Genomic DNA, 19,428 nt, shown 5'->3' on the forward strand with positions numbered 1-19,428 from the left:
GTCCATATGGTGTCCTTTCACACCGGGGGTCAGGGGAAAAAACCATTCAATATAGAAGGTAAAAAGTGCCCCTAATATGTTGGCTCACAAGAACCTAATGTTCTCAATCTTATCCTTAGAGAACAATGAGTCTAATTTTTTTTTGCAGAGCAGGTGACACGATGGCCGGTGTGTTGCTAGATCCTTTGGCAACCTGTGTTTGGGTTGGAGGGGGGTGGTTAGCCAAAGGAAGCTGTTTGTAGAAGTTAGTGGCGATGCCATGGGGCAGGGGGTGGGGATTTGATGCCATTACCATGTCCAAGCCGCAAAGATGAGGACTCCATCTTTATGGTGGTGTGGGAACGTTAAAGTGAAAAAGTCCCTTGTCACCTTGTCCCTATCCTGAGTTTGAAAAGACTCTTTTTGTCCAAATATTGTCAATGGACATGCTTAATCCCAGGCTAATTCTTGATTTGGGTAGCAAATAAGCACAATTTTAGACATGATTAGGGTATTGTCAGGCACCGAAATTGATTGAGGTGGATATGTATGAAGTCGGCCAGGTGTGGAGAGCCTTTTATTGGTGGTCCGTAGCTTTTAGCATTATTTGTCCAAGGGACTTGGCCGACCAGCACTCAGCCAGGTCATTGTGTGTTCTAAGGGCCTATAAAAGACATTGGTTGTGTTCATTGTTAGGTATCTTCCCAAGTCTAGATTTAGGTTTTTCTTATCTTTTTGGGGAGGCCAAAGGCCACATAAGATGTAGCTTATTTGTACTACATGAATATACTAAATACACAACCATCTCTCTCTCTCTCTCTCTCTCTCTCTCTCTCTCTCTCTCTCTATGTCGATTGTTCTTGCATCAAGAGTTCCGACGCAACGCTTAGGATCGAAAGAAGACTCCTAGAGCTTGCGAGTGTGACAAATATAAATACAGATATCGATATAAATAAGGATGTCCAAGACTATGTTGTTTAGTGTTAGAAACATCAAGTGATGAAAGAATGTGTCAAAGTAGATGATTGCTATAACCATTGGAAAACTTATCTAGGAAATGAGAGAGCCTCTTACTACTGAATTTTATTATAGAACTCTATCCAAGATGTAGAGAGCACATGATTGTGTGCGGGTGGTAGTTGATTGATTATTGATAAAAATGGATCATTTGATTATAATCTAAAAGGATGTGAAGACTTTTGAATTATTGCGGTGAGATTTTTTAAGTTTTATGAGCTACCAACCGGTATTATTAGTGCTTGAGATAGTAAATTTGATTGTTACGAGTTGAAGTTTTATCTTTCATAGGCTGGTTATGAAGTTGCATACATGCAGAGTTGAACTTCTACACACGAAGCTGTGAATCAACAAGATCACTGTATATATAGCATGTTTTGGCAATATATAGTAGATTAGGTTTCTCTCTCCTTCTCTTTTGTGTCTTTGCTAAACATAGGATTAGCTTTAATCTTTTTTGCTTAGCGGTAATCAAGAACATGTATCATGACGCATGTTACATTGGTATCAAAGCTTAGGTCATCCTAGGACAGCCCTTAGCTTACGTTTTGTGCACGTTGAATTAGGGTTTTTGAAATTAGAGTTTGCAGACCAAAGGGTTTTCGTATATTGCATGAGTTCAGTCCTAGATTCAATGTGGAAAGTGAAAAAACTAAATTATGGTTTCTATTTTTAGGGGTTCAATTCATTTTTGCATGTAGCATAGGTTGCATCTGCACAAGACTTAGCCTAGGTCTAACCTAGGTAGAAAAAGACTTCTTTTTGCTACTCCCTCCACCAAAACCTCACCTCGATGGAGAGCAATGATGCCTCTGCCTCACCCTTAATTAGGATAAAAAGGTTTTCTCACATTGCCTTCTTGCTTGGAAGGGGGAGTTACGGCGTGAGTATGAGACTATGCAGAGTCGTTGGAGACCGGAAGATGAAGAAGTTACAAAAGGGAACAAGAACGGCAAGCCTTGTACGAACAAATCATGGCCGAGTATATGCAACGACTCATAGAAGAGTAACGTCGGCAACGCAAGAAAGAAGCACATCAAGTAAAGCTTCAAGAAGAGGCATGTCAAGCCTAGCATTTGTACGAGGAAAGTTGCACACACCTCAAGGAAACATCGGCATAGTTCATGGTAGCATCAAACAAAGGCCAAGGAGGAATCACTTCAGGTTGTGAAGTAACCCAAGACTGAGAGCGTTGACGCAAGCAGAAGTGGCCGGCGTTGGCTCACTTAAGGGGCCTCCGAAAAGAGAGCTTCTAAGACGAGTTCTTGGGAGACGTGATCACACAAAGATGTGTTTCTAAGGAAGTGCCATTACCCGGGGCGTACATGCGAGAGCTAGAGCTAGAACCAAAACCAGAGCCAAAGCTAGAGCCAGAAGCCAAACCAGAACCAGAACCAGAACCGTAGATCAAGAAGGTGGATCTTTCCAAATCCTATTTGGAGGAGGATGAGGTCAACCCGATAGTTCTGAAGGAGGTGGATCTCTCCAAATCCTATTTGGAGGAGGATGAGATCATCTCGACAGTTTCAGAGGAGCTTCCATGTGAGGCTACATGTGATTCAGAAGATCGAGAGACCGAGCCAAAGAACTTGAAGACCAAGTCAGAGAGCTTGGGGATTGAGCCGATGGATATGAAGTGCAATCTTCAATTGGACCGGAACGGAATTGGAGCAAAGGTGTATGGATTATCCCAGTGCTCCAAGCTTAGCAGGAGGGGATGTCGTGTGCATCCGTTAATCTTGATGCTCATAGATATGCATATTCTCATTAGCAAGTATATGGGTAGATTTATAGCGGATTTTGCGGCCCTACTGGCTCCTGGTAGTGCTTAAAGACATAGTCCAATGGTTGGGACACCTTTTGGGCATAGTTTGGACACAAAGTATGACTTTTTGAACAAGGTTTTGTGGGAAAAATAGGCAAAACCGATTTGATTACGAATTCATACCTATTCCCTAAAAATAGGATCATTAGGCATCCATTAGCATCATCATTCAAAGATTAAGAGGATCAATTTGTCAGAGTCTGCAAGGCAGTAAGGACACAGTGGTGGATCAACATGAGCTTCTCTTGTCCGATTGCAAGTAGAGGGCTAGAGGGATCTTTGGTATGCATCATGAAGTTTTGAATCAGCAAAATCATTTGCACAAAGTTGTGAATCGGCTAGATCATTGTATATATAGCATGTTTTGGCAATATACAATAGATTAGGTCTCTCTCCTTCTCTTTTGTGTCTTTGCTAAACATAGAATTAGTGTTAATCTTCTTTGCTTAGTGTTAATCAAGAACACGCTTCTGTGACGTATGTTACGAGTGTCAAGCATTTGGTTATAGTCTTTAGCCCATTTATGTTGGTATGAATTAAGTCTTGTGTTGTTGTAGTAGTGGTAAAGGCACAAACGACTAAAGACTTTCTTGAGGATAAGAATCAAATGGTTAAGTTGGCTCAAGATAGCATAAAGAAGGCTCAAGATAGAGGTAGTGGTGGTAAGGAAGGCAAAGGTACAAAATCTTGAGGATAAGAATCAAATGGTTAAGTTAGCTCGAGATAGCGTAAAGAAGGCTCAAGATAGAGCTAGACGTTATAGGCACTTACAATGAAGTAGGGAATGAAGGTGATAAAGTCATCTAAAGGAACTAGATTCTTTAGAAGTTGTGAAGATAGGCACATGCTTTAGTGTACCTTTTAGGTTTTGTGGTCTATTCAAAGGGCTTAGAAAGATTGGTGAGGTTGTTTATGATCTAAAACTACTAGATGTAGATTATTGTGTAAGTTGCTTAAGAAGAAAAAATGAGCCATGAAGATAATCTGATAGATGACAAAGAGACCATAGAGAGTACTTAGAATATCTGGTTCATTGAAGGATAGGCTAGATGAAAGCTTGTATTGAGAAAAAGGAAGAAATTTAAAGGATAGATTCCCTAATATTGTTTGCAAAGACAAAAACCAGTTAGTGTTACATGTCCTGAATTGACGTGATTCCCCTTGAAGCATGTGTGAAAATAGAGAGTCTAGAGGCCCGAGGGCTAGGCCAATGGGTGAGGTGGTCAATGTGAAGAGGATTAGGTGAAGGTCCAAAGGGATTCTAGCCTTAGAAAGCATTTTGTCACGTGCATGCCCATGCCATGGCTAATCTTCGGCATGAACATTCTTAGTCCCTGATTAGGCAGCAATTAAGTACCATCAGATCATCAGCATGAGCATGAGCATCAGTATTAGCTCTAGCATCATCATCATCATCATTCTCAACCATAGTTACGAGAAACAAGGAAACGGAGACGGAAACAGAAACGGAAATGGAAATGGAAATTTTGAGGATGGAGGAAACGGAAACACCACGTCATCCTAAGTTATCCTAAGAGGGGGATATGGGGAAAGTCACTAAGTTGAGAGGCCACATGTATAATACTATAATGTAAAACATGTGCAAAAGAAGTAAAATGTAGTCTATGTGTACATACTACACTCTACATTTATGATCTGAAATTTCACAATTTAAAACTTTAAAGTTGCATGAGAAATTAAAGCATTTAGAACTTGCCATAATCACAAAATAAGCTAAATCCATCACTCAATCATCAATGAGTTAAGCCTCAAGAGTCAAGACCAAGTCATTACAAAAAAGTGTAAAATCAAATGCCAAAAGGAAGCTACTCTCTAGAGTCTAGAGTCTAGACTGTAGACTCTAGAGTCCTGACTCCTCAAGACTCTTCTATGCTATAGAAATAGCCTTATTCTCTTGAAGCTCATCCTCTGGTGGAGCTTCTTCCATGCCATCTTCATGTGTTTGACCATCTCCCTCTGCCTCCTCAACTACATCACCAATGATGGAGCTCGTGTCTACCTCCGATTTATGAAAGCCAATATATTTATCATGTGTGTACTCATGCTTCATCTTTGTTAGCAAACACAAGTTTTCATTAACAAAGACGAGCTAATGTGTTTCTTGCTCCCAAGGCGATTCCTCTTCTTTGAGTGTATGTGACCAAAGGTACTCCATCAACACTCTAAAGCTGATGAAGAGCACACTTGCCCCAAAATACAAATGGCCAGGTGCTGAAGCTCTGGCGTTTCTGCACCATAGTCTTCCCACCAAGTGACATCACCAACATGAAACCTACATCATGAAAATTTGAAAAACCACAATTACACTTCAAAAATCAAATAAAGGTTCATATGACATAGATTTAAATAAAGGTTTAAATTTCAGCTTTCAACCTATCATGTTGTGCGTCACTCCATCCAAACATTTCCTCTTTGTTGCGGTAGTTTGCAAGCTGATTCTTCACCTTGCTTCTTTCCTCTAGAGTACCAACAAATCTTTCCAAAGTGGCATTCCAACCACATACCACCTCACCGTTTGCTTGCTACGGTCTCCCCTTGTGTTGAAACTTTGGATCAAGCACATAGGCAGCTGTATGTAGTGGAGAATCATATCGGTTCCATCTACTCACTGCAAGATCCTCCAACTCTTGTCTTCTATCTGCATCAGTCTCTATCAAATGGATGTTCTCAACCATCCGATCCATGGCCTCATAAATCTTCCCAATGTAAGGCACATCTCCATCCACATGCTTCAAAACCTTAACAATTGGCCAACATAACTTGAGAAGATGCTCTACGGCCAAAACTCATCCTCTGTAAATAGTAGCATAGCAAAGCTGCCCAAGTGCTTGCCTATGAGTAGGCCACGACTCCCAATCAGGGCATGCCATCATCTGCTTTAGGGCTGGTCTCACATGAAAGAGATGACGAAGCATCATGAAACTGTATGCAAAGTGGGTGTCGGAGTACTTCAATAACTCTTTCTTTGCAAACGTGCGATATAATGCAAGAGTAATGGTGTCGGAGTATGAAACAAACAACCTCTTTGCCTGTGTCAATGGTGGCCTTTACCCAATGCAACTTTCAATGTATTTAAGTAAGTTATTGAGATAATGTGTCATGCATGGGCTCCATGTAATGTGTGGGTACCTATGCTCCGATAAGGCCCCGGTGAGAAATAGCTCTCTTTTTCTCTTTTGAAAAGAATGATTTTTGGCTTAAATGTGTTGTTTTGTTAGTTTTAATCTAGTTTTTAGTGTTTGTTAAGTGTGCACATAGAGTGTGTTAGGTTTAGTTTGCATCCATTGCATCAAACAATGCAATGCATTGTAATTGTGTGATTTTTAGCTCTCTTTAGAATTAAACATAGAACCAGAATCATTAATTTTTGCTTGATTTTTTGCATTTTTTGTTTGATTTGTATGCATTAAAGTGTTAGCAAGTATTAGGAGTATCTTAATTAATTGACACCAATCTCTCTCTTCTTCTCTCCTATGTCTTAATCATGTTTAATCAGCATCAATATTCTTAATCAAGTTACATGCTTGGGCCTTGGTTAGCCCCATAGGGGTAACCCTTGGGTCCTTTCTACATGCTAACTGTTGAAAGCTACTTCTAAACTACTGAATGACTTGATGATTGAATGAATAAATGACTTCATGCTTTTATATATGCCTAAGGTGCTGGTCGGCAGCCAACTGCAAATGCGCTCTGCCTGCTTGGACCTGAAATATTCTTGAAAATCCCAATTAAATGGCTACGATGAACATAATGCTATCCCATGGTGATCGACCTCCTGTAGACTACCTGGGACCGCCATGATGGCTGCCGACTGGGGTCCTAGGCCCTCCATGATGATGATGGTGCTGAGAACATAGTTGTGGGAAATGATGGAAACGGCTCTATTTTGGGGGGTAAACGGCGTTTCGCCTAGCGGACCACCCAGAAACATGTTTCTAGTGAGGAAATGTTTAGGGCAAGTGGAAACGGCGCGTTTCCAATGTTACGGCCATGTCAGAAACGTTTCGGCCAGAGAGGAAATGGCCGTTTCATGTGCCACATAGCGCCCAACCACAAAAAGCCCAATTTGGGCATGCGATGCAAGACACCCGGCCAGTAGTCCTAAAAAACAACCCAAAAAAGGGGGCGAAATTCAAAGATTTGGAAAAAAACCCAAATCTGTTTCGAAACGGCCGCCGCTCGTATAGCATTAATAAAAAAAGGCCCAAATCGATTGGGATTGATGCTGCTGTAGCACACTTTTTTCTACTCGTCGGATCTATTTTAATGTTGCCCGCTCACCATTCTTCAAAGAGATGGTGGCTGAAATTGCAGCATTTGGTGGTGCATACACTCCACTCTCTTATGATGGCTTGAGGGAGGGATTGCTTGTGAATGAGATAGCATCCATCAATGAAGCCATTGCATCTTTGAAGGAGAAATGGAGCACATATGGGGTCTCTTTAATGGTTGACGAGTGGAGTGATATACGCAGCCATTCGTTGGAAGGCATTCTTGCAGCATGTAGAGGGAATCCACTCTACATAAAGTCTACAAAAGCTGGACTGTTCCTATGCTATGTGAGATATGGAGTGAGGTTGTTGAGTATGTGGGTCCACAAAGTGTGGTTCAATTTGTTTCGGATGGTGAGAAATCACACACAAATCTCCATCAAAACCACATCTTTTTCATGGTAAATTATTAATAAAGACAATGGGCAATGGGCATGCATAGATGAAAGAGCAAATAGTGGAAAAAGCCAAGGGATGGCTCCTCAACAATGGCACCAAAAATGTTATGGCTCACCCAAATCCCCCTTTGAAACACATCCAACAAGAAGATTACCTAGTGAATTGCAAATGTCGTTTTGAGGATCTTTCCAATGGCCAAGCTCGTAACCCTTAAGGTGTCCAAGCTCCACAACTCCTTGAGGAGCAATTCCACTGCGCCTCCCACGAGCATTGTCACACCGCCACGTTGCACTGCGTGTACTCATCCCTCCTCTCACCTCACTTAACTCACACACACTCACTAGCATGGATTAGAGAGAGATTAGCAAAAGCAAGACACTATTGCACAATGGGAGACTTCTTTGTATTATGAGAGATTTTCACAGGCTATCTTTGACGCTCAACAGGCTAAAAAGGAAAATAAGATTAGCCACTACACGCTTCTTTTATTAAATTTGATTTTTGATTCCTAGAGAGAGGTTGTGAGGTGCGATACCACTTGCTAGTGGCTTCTAGCGATGGCCATTTTGAGTTGCTCTTTACTTGCCTTGATTTTTGTATTGTGAGCTCTTATAGCTTGTGTTGTTGAAACGTGCAAGTGAATGGGTGTGTGCGGGAACAAGCCCTTAGCCAGAGACTGTATAAAAGGGAGTCTGTAATTGAGTGGGTAGCAGTGAAAAGGTGAGAAGAATCTACTGATGAGAGAATCAAGGGTAGCATCAGTGAATATAGGGGTGTGGAAAGATTCTAGGAAAAGGTGCTCCCAGATGTAGGGGAGGTGGCACAAATCAAGGAGAAATCGGTGGGATTAGATGCTTGGCATCTTGTGGATGTAAAACCTCAAGCAAACTATCATGGTTTAATAATGAAAGTACTTCACACATTGCAAGACCACCTTAGTACCATAGGTTCCCTCCAACAACTAGTTGCTTTAATGGCCAACATTGATGAAGATGACAAGAAAGCAGTACTCTTCTCCAGCTTGGAAGAGATGGAAATGTACAAGGAGGTGATGTCTTCACTTCAGGTGTCTAGAGAGATGCCATTAATGAGAAGCGTCTACTTCGAGAGCAAGCTTCTGTTAGTCATGACAAAGAGAAGGGTATACCCAAGGGAAAAAGCAATCACGTTCTTGTATTTTTATATGGTACAAAAAGGTTGTTGAATTGATGTACATGCTTGGGCCTTGGTCAGTCCCATAGGGACCCCCCCTTTCTACATGCTAACTGAGGAAAGCTACCTCTAAACTGCTAAATGACTTGATGATTGAATGAATAAATGACTTCATGCTTTTATATATGCTTGAGGTGCTGGTCGGGCCAGCTGCAAATGTTGTCGGCTTGCTTGGACTTGAAATATTCATGAAAATCCCAATTAAATGGCTGCATTGAAGATAAAGCTGTCCCATGTGGTGGTTGACCTCTTGTAGACTGGCACCTGTTGCGGGGGGGCCCCCCTGATGGTTGCCGACTAGGGTCCTAGACCCTCCATGATGATGAGGGTGCTGAGAATGATGATGATGATGCTTTGATGCTACTGATGATGATGAGAATGCTTATCTGATGGTACTTAACTGTTGCCTATTAGGGATTAAGAATGTTCATGTTGAAGATTAGCCATGGCACATGCGTGCACGTGATATTCCCTTCTGCTGACAGGGTGGATACTGTCATCCTTCCTCCCTAGACTGCTACTGACTTCGACTTCTACTTTATTGACTTTGACTTGTTTGATATTTTTGTGTGAACACCTTCGCTCTTGATCTCCACTTCCAAGTCTTGTTGAAGAACCGAGCATCTATTCAATTGCTGTCCCCATGCCTGCTTTCCCTCACCCTTGACACAACGGTGGGTCACTTGTCAGAATTGATCATGCCTGTTGCTAGGCCTTTGGAACTGATCTGAGAGCTTAATGATGTACTGGTTTTGCATACATACCCTTAGGGAATGCTTCCTTTGGCTTCGCGTGTTGAAGACCGCTCCATCTGCTACCTTGCTTCATTCCTACTGGAATTTTGCACCTTCCTTGGTACAATGCTTAGTGGCTTGAGCCTGAATGCTCTCATACCAATGTTGCATACGTGGAAGCCTTGTTGTACTGATCCACAACCCTAAGCCTAATTAAGACATTGATGCTGATTAAACATGATTAAAACAGAGGAGAGAGAAGAAGATAGAGATTGGTGTCAGTGTTTTCTTGTATTTTTATATGGTACAAAAAGGTTGCTCAATTGATGTACATGCTTGGGCCCCTGGGCTCTACATGCTAACTTCGAAACTGCTGAATGACTTGATGATTGAATGAATAAATGACTTCATGCTTTTATATATGCCTAAGGTGCTGGTCAGCCAGTTGCAAATGCTGTCGGCCTGCTTGGACCTGAAATATTCCTGAAAATCCCAATTAAATGGCTGCGCTGAAGATAATGCTGTCCCATGTGCTGGTCGACCTCCTGTAGACTGGTGCCTGCTGCCTGGGACCTCCCTGTTGGCTGCTGACTGTAGGCTGGTTGCCTCTGATGGCTGCTGACTGGGGTCCTAGACCCTCCATGATGATGTTGGTGCTGAATGATGATGATGATGCTGAAGCTAATACTAATCTTCGGCATGATTAGGCAGTAGTTAAGTACCATCAGATAATCATAATCAGTAGCATCAGAAGCATCAGCATCGGTTGAATTTAGCATGACTTTAGGAGCTTAAGGGGGAATTACTAAAAGAGGTCTTCATAGTAAAAGAAATCATGCATAGATTGGTCATGGTTGGGAGGAAACAGACAAGAAAGCTCTCTATGAAGTGGTGAATTGGGATTTTTGCAATGAATTAATAAGGAAATCAATTTGTTGTTTAGGGTTTTGGGCTGCTTGTGAATTGTTGAAGAGCAATTTGTGGAATTGCTACATTGCCTCTTCGTTGTTGCACACTCGCGTTGTGGCTGCTCACTTGGTTTTTCATCCCTTTATAATGGCTGCCCATGTGGCCTCGATCCCTTTGTATTGTGTGTATCATCCTTGTTGGCTTGTCAGCTTGCCAACAATGTAGTAGTGCCTAAGGAGCCTGATTTGCTTTAGTCTGCTTGTTTATATGGAGAACAGTTCGACTGCACCCAGATTTTATGTAATTGGTTTTCACTCTTCTTTAAACCATGCATTTGTGTGGAATGTATACTTGTGCTGTAGCTGAATGTGGAAGAAGTTAATGATGGCATGCTATTCAATACCCTAAAGTTTTATTGTTGATTTGATATTCCTTTAGGATGCCCAAAAATGGGGGTTTATTGTTGGAAGGAAAGCCTTTATTTCAGTGGAAAACTGGCAAAGTGGATAGTACTTTGGTTCTAAAAAGCAGGAGAAAATGCAAGGCAGCTGCTCGTGACAGGAGCCAAACATTATTGAAGTGCTTTGGAGATTGCTCTGTATCAAGCTTTTGGCGAGGGAGCACAACTTTGAGGAGTCCCTTACGTTCCTATCCATGTCATTTTTCTGTAAGTCATCAATCCAACAAATTTGTGTCAAAAATCTAAAGCCTTATATCCTTGTTTTTGCACATGCTAAACTATGTGTTCATTTAACTATATTTTTGTTTTGAATTTGTTTATAACTTATAGGTACTCATCTCAGCTTAAAATCTCGGTTTGTGTGTCAATCTCTTGAAGCATGCCGCATCTCATTATTCTCTCTAATATCTATTTTCAATCCCTTGCTTGGGTGTTTTGTGCATATCTTCACATGTGTTGACTTTACTATTTTTGTGACTTGGCTCTTCACTTTCGTTGAGTCTGAAGTTTAAATAAATCATGAATGTGTCTTCGACTGAGGGCTAGATCTGATGAATCCATGTCTTCAATCTATTTGAAGTTTGCATGAAGTTTGGGCTTTTCTATTTGTAACTCTATTCAAATATTTAACAAGACTAAAAAATCAGAAATCAGGTTTTATAATGCAATGATAGAAAATTGCAAAGATAGGCAAATTTTGCATGTTCTATACACACATTTATAGGGATTCAGAGGAGGAAAGTAAAATTCAGTTTATGCATAGCATTCAGGGCTCAGATCTGATTTGGATCATCATTGTAATTACCCGTTCATTTAGTAATATACAATAATTTGGATGTTTCTTCTCCTTCTCTATACTTCTTTGTGTCATCATTGCACATGTGATTAGCATTAATCTTTAAATTGTTGCATGTCATTGGTCTTGTCTCTCTTGCCCTTGGTCTTGGCTCTGCAACGTCTGTTTCTGAATGTAGCAAGTCATATTCAGGTTGGCCACCAGCCCTTTTCAGGCCATAAAAAGTCATCAGCAATGTCATAAAATGTCTTCATATTGTGCCCAATACTTGTCCCAACCATTGGTGCATGTCCTGGGTGCCTTTGGGCACTTAGAGGGCAATCAAAACTGCTCCACAAAACTCAGTTGGCCTTTTACAGGAACAAAATGGGCCTATTTTCATATGTAGATGCCTTGACAGACATGTTTGTAGTTGGATCAGCTTTATGGTGGGAGGATTATGGAGCTGACACCGGTTGGCCATTCACATTCTTAGCCAGGGGGCTAGTTTCTCTCCTTGTGAGCGCTTGTGGAGCTCATTTGGTCACATAGCGTCAAATAAGAGGAATCGCCTTGGCATAGCAAAGGTGAATGATCTAGTCTTTATCAATGCAAACTTACGTTTGCTTAACAAGGTTGTTGGGGAGTTCGTAGAGGAGCGCTTCATTGGCTTCGGTTCTCATAGCGACGATGACTCAGTTGGTTACATAGCAGATGGAGATGTAGTTGATGCGGATACTGCCGATGCCACATGTGCAGAGCTATCATTCCCATGATTGATCATTTACTATGTAGTTTTGATTTATCATGTATTATTGATTCATTTTGTCATCGTAACCACTTGCTTTAAGCTTTGACTCATCACTCTTGATTGTAGATCATCTATGAATTGACATCAATCATTGATGATTGATGTAATTTGTAATCTCGTTTTTGCAAAGGCCTCGGTCTACGAGTCAAGACTTGAAACTTGAAAGTTATAAGTCCATTTTGGAGTTCTCTGATTATATTATGTTTTGTACATCTATAATTTCAATATATTTTGATTTAAAAAAAAAAGACGTGGCGTTTTCCCGTTCTCCCCATTTCCCGAAACGTTCCCGTTTCCAGGGGTCAAAACGTTCTCCCGTTCCCGCTCCTTGGTAACTTTGGCTTGCACGCCTTTTATTTTGATTTATGTAATCTTGTTTATGCGTGTGTATTAGGTAATCCTTGGGAAGAGTCCCTTACACTGGGCACCTCAGGGTACTATTTAGGCTCCCAAAATTGCTCCAAATCACCCATATGCGCCTCTAACTTTGCCCTTTATTCGGCTCCAAAAAATAATCATGTCTACATGGCACCTTCTTAGAAGGTGCATGTGACATCCCCTTCCGCTAAACTTGGAGGACTAGGGCATACCATGCACCTTTGCTTCTTTCTTGACTTTTTCGTAGGTCACCTTTTGGGTGCTTAGTCACTGCTATCTCCATTGGAACCTCCACTTGAATTGCGAGCTCTTCTTTTGGCTCCTTTGTTAAAATATGCTACATGGGAGACCCTTTTGTCCCCTCGAAAATCGTTGTGGCATTGTTCTTATCCTCATCTCCGTACTAGATTTAGAGAGGCATACTTGAATGGTAGGTGTGCCTCGTAGGGAATCTGCTGGTCATGTGAGATAAAATCCGGTATTTGTGTCGACTCTTGCTATTTCTCTTCCACCAGTGACATTGGTACCTCCTTAGGAGCTTCCACTAGTCTACGCTCGTTACTTGAGGAAACTGTCCTCTGATTCACTTCAGGTCTTGGAAGCTGTGGTATCCTTGGAAACTCCATCTTGGTGAGCTTTAACCCTGGGTGAATTCTCTACTTTCATGCCTTTAATTCCCAAGGAAAGGCTGCAGGCGCTGGCTAATGGACTTGGCTAGAATTTTGTAGGTGGTCCCTAGGAGGGGGATGGGTCTCCATTGCCAAATCTCCAACGGTCTCCACTCTCCTTGGCAATTAAATGGATCAAACTGTCAAACAGCCTCTCTGGCATTGAGCCTGTGGCCATAATCTCATTGAAAGCGTCTTTGAAGCCGCCTTCCAGAAGATCCCAGTGTCGGAGAAACAAAAGAGACTGGAAGTCCATCCTCCCTAGGGCATTTGCCTCGCGGGAGTGCTTGCAAAGCCTCAGTCAATTGATCAGAGGTAAAGGGTGTTGTCAAAAAGGTCTGAAGGGTGTGGGGGGGGACCACCTCTCTTGTGTGCCACCAAACACGATCCCTTGCATCACCTATGCAGAGAGAGGGGCTCCAAAAGGAAGGGACTTGAAAAAAAATGTGGCAATGGCTCGAGCCTGAGGGGGATCAGAGACAATAGATCCGTCCTGGCCATGCAATCTGCGGATGCCATCCCTCGGAATGAGTGGACCTATGATCTCAAAGAAATCTCGAGTGAGTTTGTCTCCAAACGGAAGCTCTAGCATGATATTTTGTCACGTGCATCCCGCACTTGGATGCCACGTGGACATATCTGTATAGTAGGTGCAGGATCTGGAGTGGAAAATGGTCCCATGTGAGCCCCCAGTCCGGGACAAGTCAGCGAGGGTTCCACTCTAAGCATCCAAAGTTAGGTGTACAAGCCTTGTACATGGTCTTGGTCATGTGTGCAAGTCCCGCACATGAAGTAGTGCCAATGTGTACTGTGAGTCACCCTCTGGAATGGTTTCAAGTGTTCCGGATGCTTGGCTTGTAGCTAGATACCAGGCATTTGGGTCTTAGAGCATGTAGATGCATGTAGGAGAAGGGGCCAAGTGGCTCATGGCCAGGCCCAATAGCCGCCATTGGCTAGGGCATGCTGTTAGCCAGGCCTCGAGGACCTGGGCAGCAGTAAGGCGACCAGGTCTAGAAGGGCTCTAAGGGCAGCCCACAAGGCCTTGGCCAGCCTGTTGGCCAGCACCCAAGGCAGGCTGGACAGCAAGGAAGGCCTGCGCACAGGCCTGGACAGGGGCCAGTCAACAGACAGAAAGGTGGCCAGGTCTTGGTGTGAAAAACACCTAAAAAATGGGCTATTAAACAGGTTGTGGAGAATATCAACAGGCCGGTCCCTGCTTTCCTCTAGCGACCAGCATCCTGAGGCCTATTAATAGCATAGGCAAGAATCCCATTGATCATCTTACAAATAAGATTTTACAGATTTGCATCATTCTAATAAAGCAAATACACCATTCGTGGTGGGGGCCCTACAGAGGGTATTCGGGACTGCATGATATTTGTACTCCACGCTTCTCTCCTTGGCTCTGCGTGGGCTGTCGCCAGTTGGGCCTCAATCCACGGGCTGTCTGGGGCACTCTATTGGAGACGCTGCAGGGATGCGAGGCTCCGACGAATGATGCTTTCTTGTTCTTTGAACTCTGTGAGTCTACTTTGCACCGCCTTTTGCAGCATATTGGTGCTAAGTCCTACATTAAGGGCCCCTGGAGCTGAGCGAGCATGAAAATCAAGACTTCCAAATCTCCTCAATCGTGTTACAAATCTCGGAGTTCTGAATGTGGTACTCGGGGATGCGGGTGCTCAATTGTCTGTCTTGCCTCCATAGGTCCTCCAAGGAAAGAATGATGGGGGCATGGTCTGAGAAAGTGTGCGTGTAAGAATGCCAACCATGTCGCCTTGTCCACAAGCCCACTCATCAATGTAAAAACGAGAGGTTGAGACCTATACCTCGCGTGTTTGATCTCGAGAAGCTAAGACTTCTTGGGCTAAGCCTGAACTCTGGTAAGTACCATGGATCGTGTCCCCGAAGACAAAAAAGCAATTCTTGCCAAACCGAGTACTTCAAGCCTGTGATGGTGTCCGTGCCTCTGAGTTTGTCCTCAGTTGCCTCTAGCATGTTGAAATCACCACTTGTGCATCAAAATCAGCCTATGGGGTGGATTGATGGACCATGCTCCAAAAAGTGGCTCTGCTTGCTTTCGTGTTTGGAGCTTAAAGGTTAAGGAAATCCACTGTGTCCTCGCTAGTGCTAATGATCTCCCACTGCACTCTCTTTGTGACTATTTTGCTTGAGTCAATCATTGCTCACAGATGAAGATGCATACCCCACCTTGGATCTCGGAGGGCCAAAGGCACGGGATCAGAAGGTGTGGCTTCTGCCGTGGGAATCTTTCCGCGTCTGTGGGTGTGACCCTCAAAGAGCCGGTGCTCTTAAAGGAAGAGAATGTCGATAGGTCTTCTGACTTTGGCTCTCTGAAGCTCCTCTTTGAGGATCTGTAACTTGGTTGAACACAATGCTAATCAATACACTTAAATACACTATGATTTGATGGACACATGTCCAATATAAGAAGTAATTTGCTGAATTGACAAGAGACACACAATGAGCCGGAACGGCCGGCCCCTCTCTCAAATAAAGTATATTAATCTTAGGAGAATCAAGTACATTGTGTCATTTGGCATTTCTGACCAGATTTCCATACCAATGCATATGAATATAGTATTGCAAACAAGTGGTTGTCGATGTAGACTTGCAACTCACACTACCCTCTCAAGTGCCCATGTTCCCTACCATCTGCTACCTATCGTTCCACCAACACATGGTAGCAACAATCTCCAAGAGAGCACGTAGAACAAGACAACACTACATAGGGTACGTGATCTTGTAATCTGGTTCCTCCCTCCTGCTACTTGCTTCCATATTTAAGCATAAAAGCTTACCAATTGCAAGTAGAGTCGATTTCAGTGGAAGTCTTCGTGATGGAAGTCCTTGGAGTGATGAGATCTTTGATTTGTCGCATTTCTTTGCGACAACAGTCTTCAAGAGGATAAAGGGAACCCTGGGAGAGCTTTCCCTATGTTTCAATTTGAGAAAGGAGGGGTGAAATTAGGGTTTTCAGCAAAAAAACCAGAAATTACAGCAATAAAGAGAGCTGTTTTGCTGAATTTCAGTCATTGGGAGTGTGTAGGAGAGTGATTAGCACACGGAAACACTCTTGGAAGCTTGGGAAACACCTTAGCAAGCTGGGATATGGAGTTGGGAAGGAGAAAGTGCTGAAAATACAGCCCAAATGTCCTCATGAAGGAGGCGTCTATCTCTACAGAGAGGAGTGAGGTGGTGAGTTGTCCACTCTAGGTGGCAGGCAATTGCTTTGTGGAGCAAGCTAGAGAGGACACATGGTTGGTTACTCCCTTTGTACAAAGGGGATAAGGTCTAGGCGGTGGACATTGGGTTTTGTCCACCTCGGGACATGAGTGTGTGCGAACAGAGTTGGTCATAATTTATAAGTGAGTTTTGGTTGCCCAAAACTTAATGAAGTGTGTACACAGTCACTTTTAAATTAGTGTTAACTCCTAAGACTAGTTTATGACCAATACTTACTACCTGTCAGATGCCACATAACCATGTCAGCATACAGTGTCACACGCACGGTTCACGGGCGGGCATCCCCTTACCCGGAACTACACATTGGTCAAGCAAGCATTAAAACAACATGTAATTTCAATTGCAAGCAAGCACATAAAGATGCTATGCAATGTAGCATTGGTATGGACAATTCTCACTCATGAGACTATACCAAAATAGACGTACTCCAAGCAAGTACACGAAGTACCAGACCCAATGGAACACCAATCCACCAGGCATGTACAGAGAGGCACAAATCCGAACGGAAAGCCAAGTCCACAGTATCACATGAGTGGCACCAATCCCCAGCATATACAACTGCCATGGACACCAGTCCAATGTATATACATGATGAGAAAGCACGGGTGGACCAATTGGGTGGCCAAATGGTGACATTCCCCCGGCTTCTAAACAGTTGTCTGCAACTGAAAGGCGTTCAAATATGTCTGAAGCACATGTGGGCAATCTTTGAAGAACTCTTTCACTATCCATTTAGCATCAATGGGAAGATAGTTCTTAAACTTCACAAGGTAATGCCTGACAACTTTGCATGCAGCAGGCTTGCGTTCCTTGTGTACACAATCTACTATGGCTGCAAGATCTCCTCAAGCTCATTCGCTTCTGGTGGATCCTCAATGACCGTTTCACTTGCCTCTGGTCTTACATACTTGCGAAGGAGACTCACATGAAAAGCATTGTGTATGTGCCAATGACTAGGTAATGCCAATCTGAAAGCCACTTCATTGATCTTCTCGATCACTCGAAAAGGCCAATAGTACTTGGTTGCAAGCTTAGGATATGCACCCTCTTTGCAAGGTCTCTTTGCAAGTCTTGCTTTCTCAAATTTCAGTAATACCCAATCATTCTCTTTAACATCCGATGGCCTTCTATGCTTGTCGGTAGCCTTTTTATGCTTGTCTTGTGACCTTGCAATGGCCGTCCGCATCTGAGCAAAAGCAATATCCAAGTCTTTGACATACTCATCAGCTGCTGCAAATATCTTATCCTTTGTGCAAAGGATGGGTGGCAAAACCACCTTACCATAAACAATCTCAAACGGTGCTTTTTTCGTAGACGCATGCACCGTGTTGTTGTACGCAAATTCCACAAGCGGTAAGTACTTCTCCCAAGAAGACTTCTGATCTGCCACATAACATTTCAAGAGATCGAACACGGCTAAATTTGCAGCCTCACTTTGTCCATCCGTTTGAGGGTGATAAGTTGATGAGAAGTCCAATTTGGTGCCCGTGTTATCAAATAAGGCCCGCTAAAAGAGACTTGTAGTCCTGGGATCTCTATCCCCCACAATGGACTTCGGCATTTCATGATGCTTGAACACTTGTGCAAGATATATTTTAACCATATGCTCAGCTTTGATGGTCTTTTTGACCAGCAAGAGGTGAGCTTGCTTGCTAAACCTGTCCACAATTGTCCAAATTGTATCATTACCCTATTTGGTCCCTGGCAAGTCCATAATGAAATCCATTGTAATACTTTCCCATGGTTGCATGGGAATAGGCAATGGCTGAAGCAAACATGGTGCCTTTTGCCTATTAAATTTCACCTTTTGATAGGTGATACATGCACGTACATGTGCCTCTATGTCCTTCTGCATACTTGGCTAAAAAAAATACCGCTTAATCATGTGCGTAGTAGGCATTATGCCTCTATGACCAGTATATGGAGGAGCATGGTACTCATCCAAAACCTTTTGTCTCATGTCTGGCACTACACGTAGGCAATTTTCTTTCATGAGATAATCCTCTTTGATCATATATGAGGCATGTGGATGACCAGCCATCAAATCAGCCCAAATAGTGGCAAAATCAGCATCCGTATGATACAAATCACGCATTGCAGACAAGTCCCCATGAGAGGCAAGCGAGATAGCTGCTGCATACGGCTTACATGACAATGCATCTGCCACTACATTCTTCTTTCCTAGGGTGTGTAAGATCTGAAAATGAAACATAGAGAGGAAATTGGCCATCCTCATATGCTTCTCTGACAACTTAGTTTGGGTAAGAAAACACCTCAAACTCTGGTGATCTATTTTCACAGAGTGAAATCAGTCCCAAGAAGGTAATATTTCCATATAGTAAGTGCATGAATCACAGCCAAGAGCTCTTTCTCATAAATGCCAAGAGATAGCTTTGCATCATGCAATCTACGGCTCTCATAAGCCACGGCATGTCCCTCTTGATTTAGAACAGCTCCTATGCAATTTCCAGTTGCATCACATTCCACACTAAAAGGCTTGCAAATCCGGAATGATCAACACTAGACCATGAGTAGTTGCATCTTTCAATTTGAGGAATGCATCCCTCTCTATATTAGTCCATTTGAATGTGGCCTTCTTTTTTGTCAAATTATGCAAAGGAGAAGCAATCCATGCAAAGTGCCGAATGAACCTGCGGTAGTAAGAGCATAATCCAAGAAAACTACGGATCTTATGCACCGAACTC

At 42.8% G+C, this 19,428-nt stretch overlaps 1 protein-coding gene across 1 annotated transcript in view; it reads left to right on the forward strand.

Annotated features, from left to right (window-relative positions):
• The window catches only part of LOC147637524 (stromal processing peptidase, chloroplastic-like), a 136,314-nt gene that overhangs the window by 35,743 nt on the left and 81,143 nt on the right, over nt 1-19,428 (forward strand). Inside the window, exon 2 of the mRNA XM_086799311.1 lies at nt 10,806-11,034. Coding sequence (XP_086655437.1) covers nt 10,806-11,034 — 229 coding nt within the window. The remainder of the gene's footprint in view (nt 1-10,805; nt 11,035-19,428) is intronic.

The sequence above is a fragment of the Cibotium barometz genome, chromosome 6 (assembly GCF_041138505.1).
Source record: "Cibotium barometz isolate CiBa-2024 chromosome 6, ASM4113850v1, whole genome shotgun sequence".
Taxonomy (NCBI): Eukaryota; Viridiplantae; Streptophyta; class Polypodiopsida; order Cyatheales; family Cibotiaceae; genus Cibotium; species Cibotium barometz.